This window comes from Agelaius phoeniceus, chromosome 2, assembly GCF_051311805.1.
Source record: "Agelaius phoeniceus isolate bAgePho1 chromosome 2, bAgePho1.hap1, whole genome shotgun sequence".
Taxonomy (NCBI): domain Eukaryota; kingdom Metazoa; phylum Chordata; class Aves; order Passeriformes; family Icteridae; genus Agelaius; species Agelaius phoeniceus.
Genome location: NC_135266.1, coordinates 88,562,329 through 88,582,578, shown reverse-complemented (window position 1 = coordinate 88,582,578; position 20,250 = coordinate 88,562,329). Strand labels below are relative to the sequence as shown.

The 20,250-nt window shown below is 43.0% G+C and overlaps 1 protein-coding gene across 1 annotated transcript; it reads right to left on the bottom strand.

Annotated features, from left to right (window-relative positions):
- Window positions 1-43: 43 nt before the first annotated feature.
- On the bottom strand, window positions 44-20,226 carry FKBP4 (FKBP prolyl isomerase 4). Its single transcript, XM_054654832.2, has 10 exons — window positions 19,980-20,226; window positions 16,372-16,516; window positions 15,018-15,160; window positions 11,122-11,242; window positions 10,388-10,544; window positions 9,262-9,352; window positions 8,832-8,915; window positions 7,971-8,156; window positions 7,186-7,425; window positions 44-3,941 (listed from the first exon to the last, which is right to left on the bottom strand). The coding sequence occupies exons 1-10, from the start codon at window positions 20,061-20,063 to the stop codon at window positions 3,843-3,845; spliced, it is 1,350 nt and encodes a 449-aa protein (XP_054510807.2). The 5' UTR covers window positions 20,064-20,226; the 3' UTR covers window positions 44-3,842.
- Window positions 20,227-20,250: the final 24 nt, after the last annotated feature.

The window sequence follows — 20,250 nt, the reverse complement described above, 5'->3', positions numbered from 1 at the left end:
GCTCCGGAAAGGATTTACACACGCAGAGAGAGACACACGGGTGTGGGTTACAAAGTCAGGACTGTTAACTGTTTATTTTAAGCATCGTTTTCTTTTTTTTTTTTTTTTTCCTCTATAAGGACATACATAACGAAGTTTATAGTTGAAGTTTACATGCATGACCTCACTCACAAATACCAGTATTGCCACCTTCTGCCGGCAACCAGACCCACTTTTAAAGACAGCACGGTACATCCGTTCAGCTCCCTGAACAGGGCATGTTTAGTGTCCTTAACAGATTTACATTCTCAAACATTTCATAGTTTATGTAGTAACAACAAGGGCACAGTGGTACTTTCAAGACTGCTCACACTTAACAACAGATGCACCATTGACTAGATTTTTTAATAGATGTGCCACAGAAATCACTTTTTGCTTTCAGAAACATGTACAACTATCATGCCTGTAGGAGATTTTTGAAAACTGCTGTTCAACAATTACAAACTTCTCATTAGGACTTGGCCCTATGCTTTAGCAGCAAAACCAGTTTAAACCACAGAGGCTTGTATTTCCAGGAATAATTAGCAACAAATCAACGTATTTATGTGATTAATAAGTACTCTGGCTTGGCATTCCTGTCCCCTTGAACTGTTTTTCTAGGTCTATAAATCCCTTCTTCTAACCCCAGTTGACATTCACAGTGTTGTTTCCCACAAGAGGGGGTAGTGCTTTGGTATAAGTTTTTCACATACACGAGGCTGTTAGCTACTACAGTCAGAGCTCATGAAAATCACACCCATTACCTGGCAACCCTAAGGCTTCATTAGGCAAATCAAATCAGCATTTCCTTAAGTGAAGTGATGTCCCAAGCATCTCTCTTGCCTCTGTCCTATCCCACCAACCCCAAGAGATTAGAGCACTGCAGCTCCCAGCTCTAACCATACTCCAACCCAGCAGCAGGTGCTGAATTCGGTGTCTGGGGCAGGGCAGCACTCCAAGCAGCCCTTGCTTGTTTCAATTCCAGGGCCCAAGCTGGGCTGGCACTGCTGCAGGACAGGTACTGGCACTCCCCCAGGCCCCATGAGTTCAAGTGCTTACACAGTACTTCTCTTTCAGCAAAGGAGACCAGGAATTCACATTGTATTACATGTTAAAACAAGGATACTCTCTGCAATATACACACAAATTCCAGCCCATGGCATGCCATGCAAAGACATCTTTCTCACCATTAAAAAGTCCATTTATTTTAATCTGAGAGAAACAGATTTTCTACCTTTCTTCTGCAGAGCAGGCAAAAAAATTGCCCCTTCTGCCCCTGTCTCTAAACAGGAGATGCTGAATTTAACACCACGTGATAGGATAAACAACAGCTGAGTTTGAGTACTATGTTCCATGCCTTCAGACAAAAAAAGCCCACCCCGACCAGAAGCCCCCCACAAAATTCAAAAGCACATCCACCCCCAAACAAGACACACAAACTGCAGAAAGAAGCAGAATACTGAGTAATAGCTTTCTTGTGAGATCTGGGTAAGCAGACATTAGAATCACTCAGGAGTTTGTAGTTCATAAAAAGTATTTGCAATATGTAAGCCATTATCCCTTACTTTCATTTCAAAGCCAGTCATTTTCAGATGTATTGGTTTGGTTTTTTTTTTCCCTCTGGTCAAGTTTTACAATGTGATGGGGTGAAGAGGAAGGTAGCAATATGAATATAGAACAATCTCTATGCATAGGTTACAGACTTGCTTTATGCAGTTTCCAGCAACATAATTTTTCCTTTTGCAAATATATGGGTAAATACTGTATCAAATATTGTGGGACTATTTTATGGTAATGAACAAACAACAGAGAAAAATAATCAGGACACTGGCTATGCGGACAAGAAAACACTGACCAAAGGACAGTATATTCTCTCAATTCTGTGCAAATTCCAATAAAAACCCACGAAAAGTTCAGTTTTCTTGAGTTTAATTGGAGCTTTATTACTTAAGCTGTGACTTCAGAGTCTTCACCTTCAGCAGTTTGCAAAAAGGAGGCATACAAGAAAGGCTACAGAACTTAATGGAAGGGACTCCCTACTGAACGGGGGGAAAGAGGGCAATCCCAAGGCAGAAGAACTGGGAGCGCCAATTTGTTCTTAAGTCTCGCATGAGGACTCCTGAAAAAAGCTGATTACTTGAAGCAAATCAAGGAAATAAATTTAGAAAGCAGAACCTGGGAATAAAGTAAGCTGGAACCAGAAAGAAAAACACTGATGACAAATCGGGGACTACTGACCTGGCAGCCTCAGCTCTGTGCCTGGGAAGATCAGGGAACAGATCCTCCTGGATGCTATGCTAAGGCACATGGAGGACAGGGAGGTGACCAGGGCCAGCCAGCACAGCTTCACCAAGGGCAAGAACCATCTGAGCAGCCTAGTGGCCTTCAATGATGTAGTGACTCCACCAATGGACAAAGGAAGGGCTACAGGTGTCATTTACCTTCATTTCTGTAATTTTCCTTCTCTCTAAATTGGACAGAGGTGGATGCAGTGGGTGGACTGTTTGATGGGTAAGAAATTGGTTGCACGGTCACATCTACAGGCTAGTGGTCAAGGGCTCAGCGTCCCAATAGACACCAGTGACAAGTGGTGTCCCTCAGGGGCCCATACTGGGACCAGTGTTACTATTACCTTTGTTAATGGATGAAGGGGTAGAGTGCACCCTCAGCAAATCTGCAGGTGACACCCTGAGGGCTGAGCAGACCCCTTGACACACCTAGAGGACAGGATGCCACCCAGAGTGACCTGAACAAGCCTGAGAAGTGGGCCCATGTGAAACTCATGAGGCTCCAAGAAGGCCAAGTGCAAGGTGTTGCACCTGGGCTGGGGCAACCCCGGTATCAATAATGGCTGGGGGATGAATAGATCCAGAGCACCTCCGCCAAGAAGGATTTTGGAGTGCTGTTGGATTAGAGGCTGGACATGAGCTGGCAATGTGCACTCACAGCCCAGAAGCCAATTGTAACCTGGGCTGCATCCAAAGCAGTGTGGGCAGCAGGGGAAGGAGGGGATTTTCACCCTGTACTCTGGTGAGACCCCAGCTGTAACACTGCATCCACCCCTGGGGTCCCCAGTACAGGAAGGACATGGACCTTTTGGACCAAGTCCAGAGGAGCCCCACCAAGATGATCAGATGGATGAAGCACCTCTCCTTATGAGACAAGGCTGAGAGAACTGGAATTGTTCAGCCTGGAAAAAAGAAGGCTTTGGGGTGACCAAACTGTGGCGTTCCAGTACCTTAAAGGGAGCCTACAAGAAACATGGAGAGAGACTATTTACAAGGGCAAGTAGTGACAGCACAAAGGGCAATGGCTTCAAACTGAAAAAGGGCATGTTAAGATTAGGTATTAGGATGAAATTCTTTACTCTGAGGGTGGTGAGGCACTGGAACAGGCTGCCCAGAGAAGCTGTAGATGCTCCATCCCTGGAAGTGTCCAAGACCAGGCTGGATGGAGCTCTGAGCAACCTGGTCTAGTGAAGGGTGTCCCTGTCCATGACAGGGGGAGTTAGAACTAGGTCTTTGAGGTCCCTTCCAACTCAAGCCATTCTATGATTCTATGAAAATGCAAATAAACCAAGCAGAGTAAATCCAGACAGAACTCAAACAGTAACAGAGGCTGAATGAATAAATAAAGTCACTAGGATTAAGCCAGATTTATGCTGCCACTCAGCTTCTTGAACAGCCACATTAAGCTGTAACTGACTGTGGCATGGTGGCTTCAGCCTCTGCTCCCTTGAAGCCACTATCCAACCAGGTAGAAAAATAAAGGTCTAATTCACTGGAAATTCTTTCATTTACAAAACTAATGGAATAGGGGTTTTCTTATGCTTCTGCTTCAACTTCTGATTTATCTTCAACTCCATTCTGCGCATCTTTCATTTCTGCATCTTCAGTGTGGCTTGTCTGAAGAGTAGCAGATGACTAAATAGAGAGACAAAGAAAATATATTAACACATTGTACAAAATTTACAAAAATTATTATTATACAAAAATATGTAGCAAAAACATTGTTTGATTTTTATTACTTGAAAAGCTCATCTACCCTGCCAGACTGAATTAAGGTATTATTATCTTCAGCCAAAAGAAACCAAAAATTTTCATGCATCTGAGAAACCAGAAGCAGTGTAGAGGAGGCCAAAATATAATACTGGCGTTAGGTGGTTATGATTCTTAATGTGGCCTGCACCCACTTGCCACACAACACTTTCTTAGAAGTCCTTTAAATGAAATTCATTTATGAAGCTTCTGCAGGAACTGCTTTTGCCCTGCTTCAATATTAATGTCATTAATTTTCAGCCATTGCCAGGGCCTACCCTGACCCAACTTGTATGAGGCACACTAGCACTCAGGATAAGAATTATCTTTGTTGGACAACTAGGTTTTGTGAAGAGACACTTCAAACTCAACAACAGTGACTTGGATGTCTTGTGCAAGAGCTAAACTGGAAGAAGATTTGATCTGACAGTGTGGCTGCTCTAAAGCCCTCTCCTTGTGCATCTTCCTCATAAAAAGGTGTGGAAGGCAGAGCCATGAGGTCAGAGCTCCAAGGTCAGCTTTTACAATAGGACATAACCAGCACATCCTGATCTTACAATAATTTTCGAGTACAGTAAGGGGAGGTAAAAATGTCTTGGCTTGCTCATCTCAAAACCTAGTGCAATGGAATTGCTATTCCACCTGTCAGCCCAGCATCTTAAGCCATCTGTTTTATGATAATCTTAGATGAGAACCAAACAAAAACAAGCAAAATCTTAAGCATACAATGATGGGAGAGCAGAATGGGGAGAAGGGGAAATGGGCAGAATCCTTAAAATCTTTTATCAATTTGGCTGCAACACAAAACTACATTTAAAAGAACATTCATGCATCAAAGGTCAGTTTTTCATCCTTAGAAGCATTCCACAAAACACACAAGAGTTAAGTCTTCTTTCCAGAGAAAATCTGTTAGCTACCAATCCTAGGCTTAAGATAAGGTGATAAACACCCTGACCTTCAAAAATTCACACTTTAGATATGTGAACTTTTCAAATTAATTAAAGGAACTACTGATGCAAGAGTGGCTGTTGAATTTAACAGACTGTGTCAGGAACATCAGAACTGCAGTCCTAGCTATCTTCTTAGCAATCAAGATATTTAGTAAACAATCTCTCTTCTCCGGAACTTTGAGCTTCTACTACATCACCACTAACAGACACTGTTGGAGCTAGAGTAAAGCAACACTATAAATGCAGTAACAGGAAAACAAGCTTTTCTTGCAAGGAAACTACCTCAAGACTTGCCCAGGGAGTAAGCATCCTTTACAGTTTATAGTTCCATCACTCCCATTTTATATAAAACCATATCCATTTAAAGCAAGCCAGATGGCTCAGAGGAAAAAAACCCCAAAACAGCACATTGCACACTCCCAAGATCATCCAACTGGTTGGGAAGAATTCACCAGGCCAGAGGCATCCAGGCCTGTATCAGCAATACTGTGTCCAGTAGGATCAGGGCAGGGATTGTCCTCCTGTACTTGGAATGGTGAGGCCACACCTCAAATCCTGTGTCCAGTGTTAGATGCCAAACAATAATATTCCATTTACATTTGGTTGGAGTCCAACCTAAAGGATTCTACAACTTCAAACTGATGCTATCCCAAGCAGGTAGGGAAATTGGGACTAAGTGCAATGTTTTTCCAATATCCCAAACAGTCTGTATTGCAAAGACTGTGAGTCTGCCTTTTGCCAAGAACATTACTCTATTACTCCAATTGTCTTAGGAGTTGAAGAAAGCTCAGGGCTTTTGAAGTTTTAGTGGGTATTGCTTGTTTCAGCAATCTGCTCTTCCTATCTCAACAGATCCTGCTGTATCCCACACCTAGTGGAGGAAGCTAAATTCCCAGCAGCTGTGCTAACTGTAAGGATCCTTCACAACAGAACCTGACAGCTGGCAATTAAATCCTGCCATTTCAGAAATTAAGATGCCCAACAGTGAAATAATTCTGCTTTGGTTGCAGTATCTTTATATTTCTGAGTTTTTTTATTAAAAATTAAGATACTGTGTGACTTTACATCACTGTGTCTAGAAGGGCAGACAGAATACTTTCTTTTAAGCTCCAATACACAAGGACTGCTGACATCAGGCTGCTTTAGCCAGAAAGAGAAGAGGGAGTGAAGCATTTCATGTAGGAAATTGTCAGCTGACAATCTGAAATGGGTGACCTGTCAGGATACACTCATCTGAGGATATCATGCCTCTGGAAAGACTCAATGACACAGTTAACCAAAGGAAATTAATGTACCAATATCTGGCAATTTTTTATGTTCTCCATGCATGTTCTGGAAAGGTGAAAATAACCTCATAAAATACAAACTTCTGTACTCCCCACTGTTACTGAGGAAATTTGAGTCTGACATAAATCCCAGATTTGTCAGAGAAGTTACAGGTTCATCTTGTCCTTCTAGACCATCAGATTTAAGGAAAAGAACCACAAGGTTTTCTTAGGATATGTGATTCTCACCAGTAACCTGAAATGTTTCTTGCTAGCTAATACAATCTTGTTAGAACCTGTATTCACATACTGCCATTGTTAACTGAACTAGCATTTACTAAAATTCTAATGAAAGTTTATTAGGAAAGCCACCCACACAGGAGAGTAATGAATCTTCTGACATTCCATAATCTATCTGTGATATTTGTAATGGAGACCATCAACCACATCCTAATGTCTCCATGAGAAGCAAGATGGTGCTCAGCACCCTCTGTATGACAGACACAAGTTCTCACTAGATGGGCACCTCAGGCACCACAACAGCCTGTTCTTTGCAACAGGTTCTAGAGGAATAGGTGCTTTTTCCACTTCTAGAACATTGTCATGTGTCATGTTTGCACCTCATCAGTTCAACTGCCTTCTGATTAACACTGGTCTGTGGCAAATTCAGTTGAAATAGATAAAAGATTTCTGTGCAGTGGTTAGTACTCCTGGTTTTCCTGCTCCAACAAGCTGGCCTAATAATTCTGACTGTTGGCATTTGGAGTTCCATCCCTGTTCTCCAAAGCAGTGTTCTACTTGAGTGTTGTCCTGCTATAATTATCTGTAATAAGAAGCAAGGTGAGTACCTAAACCACTGTTCCTTGTCTAACACATGACACCACCTCCTGTAATGTTCTGAGTAGTGTTACTTACCTTTAAGTCTTTGTCTGCAAGCCTTTGGAACATGTTGGCGTACATCTTCTTCTCCTTCTCATGCTGCTCCCGGATTTTCTGCTGACAAGTCACCAGTTGCACTTTGGCAGCTTTGTTACTTGGATAAAGTTGTATCACTTTCTGGAAATCTGCTCGGGCCAACTCAAAGTCATTGACAGCCAAGTGAGCTTCTCCACGCCGGAAAAGGCCTTTTTCATTGCTGCTATCCAGTTCTAGTGCCTGCATTCACAAAAACCAAAGCCCCATTCAGTAATTATTTTTCTTTTATAAAAATTATATGCAGTCAGAACATCAGTGACTGCTAGGAACTGTACCTTCTGATGTAGGCTTATGAGTCTTGTCAGGGCTTACTAATAAAGTCAGTGGAGTACAATAGAAGTAAGTACAAAGAAGAATGAATATAGTAGGCTATTTGACAAGAGAACCAGCAAGTCTAAGATTTAGTCAGGGAGCAATCCTGCTCTTTGAAAGGCCTTTGCCAACATGACTACCTTCACCACATCTTAAGCGTTCCTTATTTCTAAATACTTGAATATTCTCAATGTAGCAGCAAGTTAGTAAAAGATGTTCAAAGGGCACTAATTATGAAAATAATCTGTTGGATATTTTTAGCACACTAAATTCCATAAAAAATTCCATACTACCCAAATGACAGCTGGTAAGAAAGACCAAACACTACATTAGCCTGTTGTCCCTAAAATGTTTAAAGCAAGACAAACTGTCAGACTGCTTGCGCAGTTTAAGAATAAATTAACTCCTACTACCTTGTTGCAGTTCTCCAAAGCCTGGGAGTATTCCTTTAGCTTGAGATGGCACATAGCTAAGTTAAGGTGGGCAGCAAGCCTCAGGCTTTTGGCTTTTGATTCCTCCTCCTCAGAGAGTCCCGACTCGTGCTCCAGCCATGACACAATCTTCTTATACTGTAATGCTGCCCGCTTGTATTTCCCCTCCTGTAAACAAGGCAGCTCAATTATCACAAAGCTCATCATAGGAACTTTTATCTCCCTCTCGTCCCTTTTGCCTGCCTTGAGCAATACATCTAAAAAACCTCATTTGATCAAAAAGTAACATCTATCATCAAAAATACTTCTAAGAGCCATTCCTACACAGGATCAGAAAATCTTTAGGAATACTTAACTGGTTCCCCACTAGAGCTGGGGGTATATGGCAGCATTGATACTTCACTGAACTCCTACCTTTATATTCAACTTTTGATGCAAAAATAATGGAAGATGGGGAATTCTCAAAATGCAATACAAATATAATAGGAAACTCTTCCTTTAGCTACTGAAATTGTTTTCAACAGCTTCTCCACACATCTCTACCCAAACGAATGTTGGTCACTCATAGCACTGTCCCACAGCAGGAACTGAAATACTGTACACCCCACAGTGTTACATGAGGAAAGAGCAAACAGCTCTAACAGACAGCTTCCTGCAGTTAGTTCTATGGATAATCCAACCGAGTTTCTTTTTTTTTTTAAGACACATTCCCCTCCAGCTCTCCCCGTAAAATTGCACAGAATACAATGAACACCACTCAGAAATTACAGAAGCTGTAAACATCATTATCAGCTCATGACACGGACCAAAAAATGCTATTATCACTTGGGTACTGTAACTTACCTTGAAGTACTGAGTGCCTCTCTCCTTCACGATAGAGCTCTGTTCCAACTTCTCATCTGTGTTCATTTCCCAGGACTCCTTAGCCTACCCAAACAGGAACAGTTCCAGTCAACTTCAATACAACTTCTAGGGAAATCAAGTAGCTATGTTGTTTCCCACTAAGAGTATGGTTGAGATAAGCCTGGCAAAGCAGAGCTTTGCACTGCTCATGGAAACCAGCCCAGAGCACAAGAGATGGCAACAGACAGGGATACAGGAAGAGTAAGGACCATTTCAGCCAAGAGCTCCCAGCATGCCAGCATCATCTCTGGCAACAGTGGCCCCCTTGTTTCACATCACCATTCAAGGATTCCATTGTCATCGTTTAAGCTGCACTCCCACTTCTTCCCCCAGCCTCAGATCTCTTTGGGATTTCATCTATTGCTCTCACCTTTTCAAAGCTTTTGAGTTTCACTTCATACTGCAGCTCTGCATCTGGAGGGATCTTAAATTTCTCATTCCCAGCACTTCCAAAACCATAGCTGCAAAATGGGGGTGGGGAGGGAGAAGCAAAAATTATAAAGAAGAGTTCAAAACTATCCATCCAGCTATACTTGCTACATAAGAAGAGGAAGACAAAAACCCCATGAAAATTTGGGATGCGTATAAATTATTATTACAAGACAAAGGCATGAAGAATTCTAGATACAATTCTAAAATTGGCAAGGACAAGGTCAAAGAAAGTAAGAGAAAGCTAGTATTCACTACATTAATCTTTTAGCAACTCGTATTATTTTATTAGTTTTTTAGGTAACTTTAAAGGAAAAGCAAGTAATCCCTTAATCAAAAAACAGTGAAACCAAAACAACCAACTTTCAAATTGCAACTACCATATTTAATATTTATGGTCTGAAACTGAGTGTTGCATTCAGAGCACCTGTATTTTAGTTCTATTCTTAGAAAAGCAAAGAGAATAAAGACCAAGATTAGGTGAGCAGCTGTACACTTAAGACACTGCTAACCAGCTGGTAAACAAGAAATGCTTACAGAAAGGTACTGCTATGCAATTCTAGAAAGAGCTGCATATTAGTAGGAAGACCCTCTAGGATCAAATTGCTTTCCTTTTCTGCTCCCATCAGGCTTAGTTACAGTTAAAAAAAAATAAATAAAAACTGAAATAAATTAAAGTTTAATGAAAACAATCTGTGCAACTCCACATGTTTCAGATGTGTTCTCACTGTAAAGAGAAAATTCTGCCTATATCCAAGTCTATGTATGGACTGTTTTACAGTAATCAGTCATGAAGAGGGATCACAAAAATCCAAGTTTGAGAGCAACGTTTTTCAAAAATATTTAGAGGTCAACATTACAGAGACTTCAGTTAATTTTTTCTGGACTGCTACTGCTTCACTATGAAGTGGCAAAGCATGATACTTCTCATACATCAAATTTTGGGACTGATCCAAGTTTTTACCACAATGCTGAAAAAAAGCTTAAAGGCATTATAATGCAATAGTTCCTTCTTGCCAGATGATTAGTATAAGCCCTTCCTGTATCAAACACCAGAAACAGCATACCTGGGCTTGAGATAGAACACAGATTCCTCTGATTTCTCCATTTTTTGAATTGCTTTCTCCAGCCCATGAGGAATATCGAAGTTTTCACCTTCTCCAATCTCAAACCGCAATTCCCGCTTGTCAAAAACACGGTCTCCGTGTCGGCCTTCAAACTGGACTGGTAACAAAAACCAGAACAGCAGAGAGAGAAATCAAAAGGCATCTATGTATGGCAGTGGGCAGGTACCCAGGAGTGCACAGGCAGTTCCATACAGGCAGGCAGCACACACACAAGTGCCAAAGCCTCCTTCTGAACAGTCTTTTCTCTTTTAGCAGCTACCTATGGCGTGGCAGCTACTGGCAGCAAACAGAATTTCTGCTGTTCAATTTAACAACCCCTCCTTTTTTGTTGTTCATTTAAGCGTTTGTTTTTTCCACTCTGACAACAAGTGCCAGAATGACTTCCCCTTTTGTTCCTCAGCACATGGAAATACTTTATGAGACTCAATCACCTTTTGTCATCAGATAAGCACTTCAACAGATTCAGTATCACCAGAAAACACAGTTGCTGCTGGAAAATGTAAGCCTTGCTAGAAACAGGAGAAGGAAAGCTTACTCTAGGTTGTTAAGTTACTTGGTACAGAAAAGAGAAGCCATGTATTCCTGTCCCTCAGGACATGCAGTTGTAGGCTGTGAAAAGGTTCTGTCATCCCTCACTGCAAATCCATTAACTATTTATGTAACAACACACTTACTCTCTACAAGTGCATCCTCATTGGGCCTGGAGTAGCCCTCCCCTTTTTTACGGATTCTTCGGATGATGCCACCATCTTCTTCATCAGTCAGGTCCTCCCCCTTGAACTCAAAAAGTTCTATCTGTTGAGGGAAGAAAAGCCTTGCATTTATTCTTATTAGACCAATTTAGTAACTCACAGGATTTATTCTCCAGAGATCTTTGAAACTTATAAGCCTCTGCTGCAACAAATTGTTTAGGATTTTTAAGAAATAGCGCTCAAGTAGGAGACAAGTATCCAGTCTGAATCTTCACATGCCTTTCCAAGTAAATCATAGTTTCAAGTGGGAGTACCACAATGACACAGAAAAACAGTCTAGTTACAAAAGGTACAAGTGAAGGAAAAAAAAATCATACCCTATTTTTGAGTAAAACAATAGTGAAAACTATTCCCAAGCACAAAAAAGCAAGTCATTATAATCAGCATTGTTTAGACTACCTCATTAAAAAAAAAGTTCAGAGCTAATGCTGTGGAGGTTCCTGACACTGGACTTGAGATAACTGGAATGCAAAAGGAATTGAATATCCACCAGTACTTCCACTTTTTATTTTAATTGATACCTAAAAACAAATAATATTCTGGTCTTTCTTTTCAGTCAGTCTTAAAAAAGTAATTCCTGAACATCCTACTGATGACCATACAGGTGTGTACCTCCCACTTTTTTTCCTTTCCCCCAGCCTGAACAATACTATTCTATGGAATAATCTAGCTATTTATATTGCTCAGCAAAAGCAATCATGAGGAAGAAAAAACAAAACAACTATCAGATCAAAAAAGAAAAGAACTTCCAAATCAGAGGACATGCATTACATCTTGTCATATAAAATGCTGGTGTAACGACACAGGTACAAAAATCTCTTAAGATTTAAGAGATGTAAGTTCTAGAGGGCCTTTTGTAATGCAACTTGTACGAAAACTTGGTATGGGGATAGGCACTTGCAAAAGAACCCTGCTGATACTGTGTGAAGTAATGTAAGTAAACCTAGGTAAAAATAAAAGAGTGGAAACTTAAAGAGACTTTAGCTGCTTGAGAGTCATACTAGCCAGAAACTATTGCAACCTAGTAAAACTTGGGAAAATTTCCTGGATCTAATTTCCAACCTACACCCCCAATCAGGACACACCCAGCACAACTTACTTGTTGCAGCCAGTGAGCCTCAGGCTATTTTGTTAGGAAAGCACAAAACCATCACAGGCAGCTTTGGTCCTTTCCTTCCTCCCCCCTTCCCTTCAACCTAACTGCTCAGGCAGGCACGAGGGGATATCAAGACTCATGAATGAAACACTACTTTTATCTAAAACCATACCCAGAAAATGGAGGGGCCAGACTAGCAGCATCAAGACAAGTCCAGTGGGAAGTGAATAACCTGGGTGACCGCAGGGGACGGACTCAGGAGCAGCCTGATGGACCAAATCCCATCTTGCAGTTCATACTTTTATTTATCCCAATGTTAGGTATTACCTCTTGTTGAAGGACAATAAAAGTTTCTCTGCTTTCTGCTGGCCCTGTGCATCCTGTGTAGTAGTGCTAAGCCCTGAAGAATGCCCCACTGTGCTGCCTAGGTAGAAGGCCTCGAGCTTTTAGTTTGCATTTCAATCATCAGCTCAGCCCTGATTACAGCTGGTATCACCTGCAGAGAAGCACACAGCACTCCAACATGGGTAGTTTGATCCAATACAACTAAACCACAAATAATGTCAGATTTCTAGGTAAGAAAATGCTCTTTATGAACAGCTCTACATGACACTACTTTTCAGAAATAATGGTTTAAATTTTGATGCACTCAAAGTGAGTAAGCTGTCATCCCTTTGTGAACACTACCTGCTAGCAATATTTTTTTAATCCTTCACACAGAATATATCTTTATTCCTATTACTCAAAGGTCCATGAAAAAAAAAAAAAAAAGAAATGCAAATACGCTACCCAAATGCAAAGCAAATTCAATATCCAGTTATGTGAAGGCCAATGGCACCTGGCCTGTATCAGCAATGGTGTGGCCAGCAGGACCAGGGCAGTGATTGTCACTCTGTACTAGGCACTGGTGAGGCCACACCCCAAATCCTGTGTTCAGTTTTGGGCCTTTCAGTTCAGGAAGGACATTGAGGTGCTGGAGTGTGTCCAGAGAAGGGCAACAGAGCTGGTGAAGGGTCTGGAGCCCAAGTTCCATGAGGAGCTGCTTGAGAGAGCTGGGGGTGTTTAGCCTGGAGAGAAAGAGGGGTCTTGGGGGGAACCTTCTCACTTTCTACAACTCCCTGAACAGAAGCTGTTGCCAGATGGGGTCAGTCCCTTCTGCCAAGTAACGAGTCACAGAACAGGAAGACATGGCCTCAAGGTGCACCAGGGGAGGTTTAGAATGGATATTAGCATTAGAACAGGCTGCCCAGGGAAGTGGGTGAGTCACCCTCCCCGGAGGTATCTAGGTGTAGATGCAGCACTGGGTCAGGTTAATGGTTTAGTGATGGACTTGGCAGTGCCAGATTTATGATTGGACTCAATGGTCTTGAAGGTTTTTTCCAACCTAAATGACTCTATGTATAATTTACCCTTCTTAACAGATGCTCATTGCTTCCAATAAAATCTAAACAGACTTTCAGTCTTTGAATAACTCTGTGAGCTATTTTCACCTTTCTCAGATATTAGATAAAACATTCAATCTCAGAGCAATCATCAGTTTTAAAGCTTTTCTTATGCCCCCAATTGTAGGATTCCATTCCATTGATTAAGTGCTTTAGAGCAAAGTAATTTTAAAAATGACATTCAAGAGTCTGCCTTCTCTCAGGCAGAATTTATTTTGAAACAATTGTTGGCAAATTGAACTGTTTCAACAGTAAGAAAAATCCATCCTCTTCAAACCCTGTTGAGACTGTCAGGGTATGCTCCAGAAACAGCTTTAATGTCATCCTACATGGAAAAATCAAATACAAGTCTCAGCATTCTGAGCAACCATTCTCACTTCTGAAATAACACACAAGAGACAGCTGCTGTTTCCACCCCCTTTGGGGAAGGAGGGGGAAGATGTGGGGGAAAATTGCTTTTAAGGTCAGTAGGAAATAAAATCTCTCCTCTCCTGGTGAGGCTGAGAGACACCAAGGGTAACAGGCTCCATGCTCACCAAGACATGCAGCTCATCTCCAGGAGAGCAGCTGGCCATGTGAGTTGTCAAACTGGGTTACCCAGCTGCCAAACTCAAGACTGCTGAGTCTGTCACAGGCACTGAGTGAGTGCACAGGACCTCATCTCTATGGGGGCAAGACTGATCAGCGTAGCCTGGATGCACAGAGAGACTTTGGCAATGAACCAGCAATCTAAATACAAACTGGTTTTATGGTGCTTTAAGGCAGACTGAAATGCTCAGTTCTACAGAAAGAGTTCGTAATTGCAGGGCTGTTCAAATACTGTATTCCAGCAGTTTACATGGGGCAATTACCTCTTTTCTCCCTGAAATAGCTCATAAAAGGTAATGTTAATGTTGTAAAGAAAATACAAGTTAGTATAAAAATATATTATTGAGGGCATTAATTGCTCTTCCTGTTGTTGAAAACATTTAATATATCATTACTCTGAGTGTTATGAAGTGATTAAAGATTTTGACCACTTGAGTCTATCACTGAAGTAGTCTGCCCTCCCAGCCTGCACTTTACTGCTACAACTCACCACTGAAGATCATTCAAGTGTTTTAAAAAGAGAAGGGAACCCAAGCCATTACAGAGCGGTGGCAGCTAAAGTAAAATTTTGTCCTTGCTACCCAAAATGGACCGTGTTATTTTCCTTAGAAAATGTAACAATCCTTTTTTGAAAGGATATTGCCTCACCCATATTTTCAAGCATACAGTTTTAGTGACCATCTCTCACTTACCTCAAAAATCAGTGTAGCATTGGGGGGTATCTTTGGAGGGCTCCCAGCTGAGCCATAGGCATATTCTGGTTTACACGTAATCCGACAGATTTCACCAATCTTCATAGTGGCCACAGCAATGTCCCATGCTTTGATCACCTCACCTGTACAAGTCAAATGCCAATCACACATGAAAGGCATGATCAGGTGAAACTGAGCATTATCATTTTTAGTATACAAAAGCTAAGGCAGCAGAAATACTGAAGAACTTGTGCTCACTCTCATTTATGTACATCAGTTTTAAGCCTAATCAAATTCCAAAGTTTCCCAGGGACCCAAATTTGGCCCAAACATTTCTTCATTCCAGGTGTAACAACTCTTTTCACAGAATAACAGAACAGAGACACCAGCTGAAGTGCTTGGCACAGTACCAAGTGTGAGGAAGTAACAATAAACTCTTCCGAGAGGAAGGCCTTAGGGTGAGAGATTGCCTGCTCCTGTTTTGAAAACAATCCAAACCAACAGCCTTTTCTGTTCATACTTTTATCAGCTGGCAAAGAACAGCACCAGTGGTAGCTAAAAGTTACACACATTTGTAACAAAAAGGGGGAAGAAAGTAGTAGCATTCCTTTGAAAGGGAAGAAAAGGGGAACAAACTCCCCTCTCTTACTGAAGCTGTCCTAATTGCTGCTCCTCTTGACTCATCAAGCAGACTTTCTATTAGTCTTGTATTAATAAGTACACTTAATATAATCTCAAATTGAAGTACAATTAATTTACCTCTTTTTAAAAAGGAGGTATTATCTATTTTTAAAAAAGAAGAAGGTAAGAAACTTCCAGGGAAGAATACATGATTGAGTAATAAGATTTTCAGAAATAATGATGCTCAGATTTTCAAAAAAAAAATATTTTGATAATGAAGAGATGCACTGCTCAAAGACTCCTATTTGGGTTAACTTGAGAATTTTGTGGAAAAGAGAGTGTGTTTCATCATAAGACAGCTGCCTCTGTGTACCCTGTCCCAGTACCTGGTCACAATTAAGCACTCCTGAACTGAGGTCTGCCCCCCAAAAGAACCCAACCAAAAAAGATGCATATTCTGGCTATTTAACTGCCCCTTATATCTACATTTCAGGACAGATTTGTTCTCCTGGAGTACTTTGTCTGAGGCCTGTGAATTCTTCAGCAGGCCTTTTAAGGGGCTACACATTCTCTCATTCACAAAAATCTCACATTCTGATGGGGCCATTCTAAGAGAATACAAGTTTAAGAGAAAACAAGTTTAAGTGGCAGTTTTGAAAAGCAATGGAGCCACACAAGGAAATCCCGTCTCGATTATTACCAAAACTGATCAGTACCAAACACATGAGATTACCTTTCCCCAAGTCAAATGAGAATTTGTCTTTTCTGTCCAGACTGGAGTCAAATTTTGTGCCATCAAGAAGCCACCCCGTGTAATGGACGGTCACCTTATCACCTATCATCGGAGACTCTGTCCCACTGCCTTCTCTCTTGACAACCTGAGGAAAACAGCAACCAGCATTAACATCACAGAAATACAGCCTGCCTGCCCACTGGACATGAATCACAAATACCTAGATATGTATTATCATCCTTGGTAGACAAAGGATTTGCAGGTCTCTTTCAGTCACCTGGAAATGGACTGGCTGTTCTTTCTGCAGATTAGCAGCGCTGCAAATGCAGAACCTCAAGATGGCTGTGCTGTGATACAAGAATTTAACAGGCAACAGTTGTGATCAGCTTACAGATCTCTGCATTAGGCAGGGTTTTTTCTTCTTTACTCAAAGCATTTGCCTCATCACCTCTCTATCATCACACCCCAGTTCAGTGTTCTAGGCAAAGCACTTAAACAAGAGAATGAGGTGGTTCTTTCCCTGCAAAGTCTTTTCCAACATGTAATCTGAAATTATTCGAGTTAAACCAGGCAGTTTAACAAAGGTTAGCAGCATCTCACCCCAAGCAGGTTAGTTCTATCAGCCTACAGAACACCTAACACTTAAAAATTATTTATTGCAAGAATTTTGTCTCCCCACAATTCTGACACGGATCGTCAGCACCCTCGTCTCACATACAGCTACGAGGGTTTGATTTTCTTCTTAAGGATAAGAAAATCCCCAGCTTGCCCAGCAAGACAGGTATTAAATAAATCTATACTATCCAGAAAGTGGGGACAATCTCTCTGGTGTTCATTTGAAGCATATATAAAATCAGAGAATAATAGTGACGTATCTCACAGGCAAGGATATGAGGCCTTGCCCGTAACAGGATTCCTGAAAATTTGAATTTTGAATTTTTCCCAATATAGATTGAAACCAGCTAGCCCTTAGCCAAAGTTCTGCATTATCTTAGCCCGGCAAAAGGGGACCAATGGAGGACCCTATTTACTTGCATCATGGAGACCTGGAAAACATTCTGTTATAGAAGATAAACATCTATTTAAGGGCAGTTACAGGGCACCCCTCCTTTAAATGTCATGTTTCTATATCAATCATGTTTTTCACTGAATGAGGCAGACCTTTGGGAGTCTCCTTCACAAATTTCAGTTTCCTGCAACTCACCACTGTCAATCTCCCACCTGGCCTCCCACCATCCCTGCAACTGACTACCCAGCTGAAATGCCAGGACCCTCCATCCAAAACCAAAGCTTCACCACCGACAGCTTCTGTCAGACTAACAAGCTGAGAGCACCTCACTGAAAGCCTAAAACAAAAAATACCCCCACAAACAAACAAAACCTAGAAAAAATCCTGGCTGCTTGTTTTATAAGGAAAGGATGCTCAACATGAAAAGGGATGCCTGACCTCATACAGCACATCATCCCTTTGACACTGCACCACCACCACGGCCTTTATTAGCATTACAAAACCAATCTGTCGATGTCCCCCCAAGGAAGGCAAAAGTTCAAGCAACCACTCTCACAGAGATAAGGAAACAGAGAAGTATGAGAAAAGCACATGAACCAGGTAAGCAACCTGACCTACATCATGCTTAACAGATGCAATTTGCAAATCTGCATAAAGTAGATGCAAACTAGCACTTGAAAGCAGCCAGTCTGATGTAATTTTGAAAAACTAACTGCATTTAATGGAAATTTACTGAACTTTACCAAATGCTATATTCTTGTAGTGCCATATCAAGGTATTCTACAGTAACAAATATCTCATTTTCATTATTGATACAGTTTATTCTTTTGCATTTGTTCCATTTTGAAGAGACTGAAGTTTCACTTGTGAATATGGAAATACTATTTTCTGTAAGGTTTGCATTTCCTTTTCAAATGAAGAAACAGCAAACGGTTTATTTCCAAACTTAATTACTTATTCTAGGAATTGTGCAAGTATATTCAGCAATATCAGGTTAAAAACTGTGGATTCTATTCTGATATACAGCTAATGAGCAAATAAACACGCTCCTGGAATCACTGCAACAATACCAGTACAAAATTGGTGTAGGTTAGTTCAGAGCTAGACGCTTGATTTCAGCAGATGCATTTTGCACTCCAGCAATTACGTAAAAATAAAATCTATGAAGGCTGGACTTTGTGACTTCTACGGTATTTTACTTATCATGTCACAATCTCAATTTTTGTGATTTTCACAACCTCACTTCATTTGCTCGTGTTTTCTACTCCCCTCCTCAAAACAAACAAACAAAAAACTCCAAAAAAAAACCAACCCATAAAACACCTGCTGCTTCTTCATAATCAAAAGTAGGTACTGCATGAATCGGGCAGATCCCCACTGCCCTTCTACCATGCTCAAGGCATCTGGGCTGTGGGAGACCTGGGCAGCCATGCAGATGAGAACTCTGACCTGATACTGTACTATGTGCAAAACCCAAAAATTCTCACCTAAACATGCTAGCAGGAAACATGGAAAAGCAGAAATATAGCAGCCAACATCTTCAATCTGTTCCCTTAATACCCTCCTGAACGGGAGACAGCGCCTCCGTAATGAACCCAGAATTTAGAAGGCTCTAAAGGTTAAACCCAGAATTTTGCCTTTGCTATGGCACCCCTTTCTCCTCCTGAACACCGTAACTTCGAAATTTTACTGCGGCTGAACACGCTTCTAAATAATCGCTGAAGTTTTTAGCAGAGCCTAAGGAAGTTTCTAGAGATATGGAAATAGGCAACGTCTGACAGAGGAAGTTCGCACAACTCCCCCTCACGGTATAAATCCCGCTGCCCTTATCGCCTGCCTTCCCAGTACAAAGGAGAGCAGCCGCTCCGCCTCGGCCGCGCCGGGATCTGCCCGGTGCCCTGCCCGGCCGCCCGGGGACCTGCCCGGCCGCCGGGCCAGCAGCACCGAGGGGGGGCCAGGCCGCTCCGAGCGCCGGACTGCGCACCCCGGGCCTGGGGGCGGCCCGGAGCCCGCGCCCGGGCCTGAGGGGAGTCGGGCCGGGCACGGCGGGGACGGGCACCGAGCGCACGTGCCCCGCTGGGGCTCCATCTTTAATTCCCGGCCCCAGACACGTGCTGGGGGGCGGGGATGGACCCGGACCCCCACAAGCCACGCTGCGAGCCGGACAGAGAGCCCGGCCCGCCGCCCCTCCCGCATCTCCCCCTAAACGGCGGAGGAAAGCCCAAAGGCAGGGGAAGCGCCTTTTCGCTGCACAGCCCCCCCGTGACCCCGAGCTCTCCCGGCGGGCAGCCCGGGCTCTGGCTCGCCCCGGGAGGAGCGGGGAGCCCCCGCAGCCAGCCGGGCAGCGCTTGCGCAGCCGGGGCGCGCTCCCGCCCTCCGCTGCTGTTGTTTAATCGCCCGCGCTGCGCCAGCCCTGCCTGGATACCCGGGGACCGCCTCGTCCCCTTCCCCCGCAAGGCACACAATGGGCCCGCTAGGGCCAAGGGGCGCCCGGGGAGCACCCGCTCGCAGGCTAAGAGGAATGCCCCCACTCCCCGCCGGCACGGCGACCCCTCCGAGCTAGTGCAGAGGGTGGGGATGGGGAACAGCCGCCCTGTACCTTGAGGACGCCCTCATCCTGCTTGGGAGTGATGTCCACCCCTTCCAGGGGAGCCCCGTCCGCTTTCATCTCCTCCGCCGTCATGCCGCCTGCCGCTGCCACCTCTGCGCAAGGAAGGGCCGCCTGGTGGGCTCAGTGCTGCGCTGAGCGCCGGGACGAGGCTGCGATAGCGCCTGGCTGCGCCTCCGGCTCCAGGCAGCGCGGGTGGGGGTGGACGCCGCACGCCTCCTTCCCTGCTGCTCTCGCCGCAGCGCCGGCCCCTGCTCGGCGA

What these genes read in the sequence shown, in the direction of transcription:
- FKBP4 (XM_054654832.2), bottom strand. Translation starts at nt 20,063, where the DNA reads ATGACGGCGGAGGAGATGAAAGCGGACGGGGCTCCCCTGGAAGGGGTG. An exon ending in ATGCTACACTGATTTTTGAG is followed by an intron (nt 11,243 to 15,017) that starts GTAAGTGAGAGA and finishes TTCCCTCAACAG; the next exon opens with ATAGAACTTTTTGAGTTCAA. An exon ending in AACTCAAAAGCTTTGAAAAG is followed by an intron (nt 8,916 to 9,261) that starts GTGAGAGCAATA and finishes CTGTTTGGGTAG; the next exon opens with GCTAAGGAGTCCTGGGAAAT.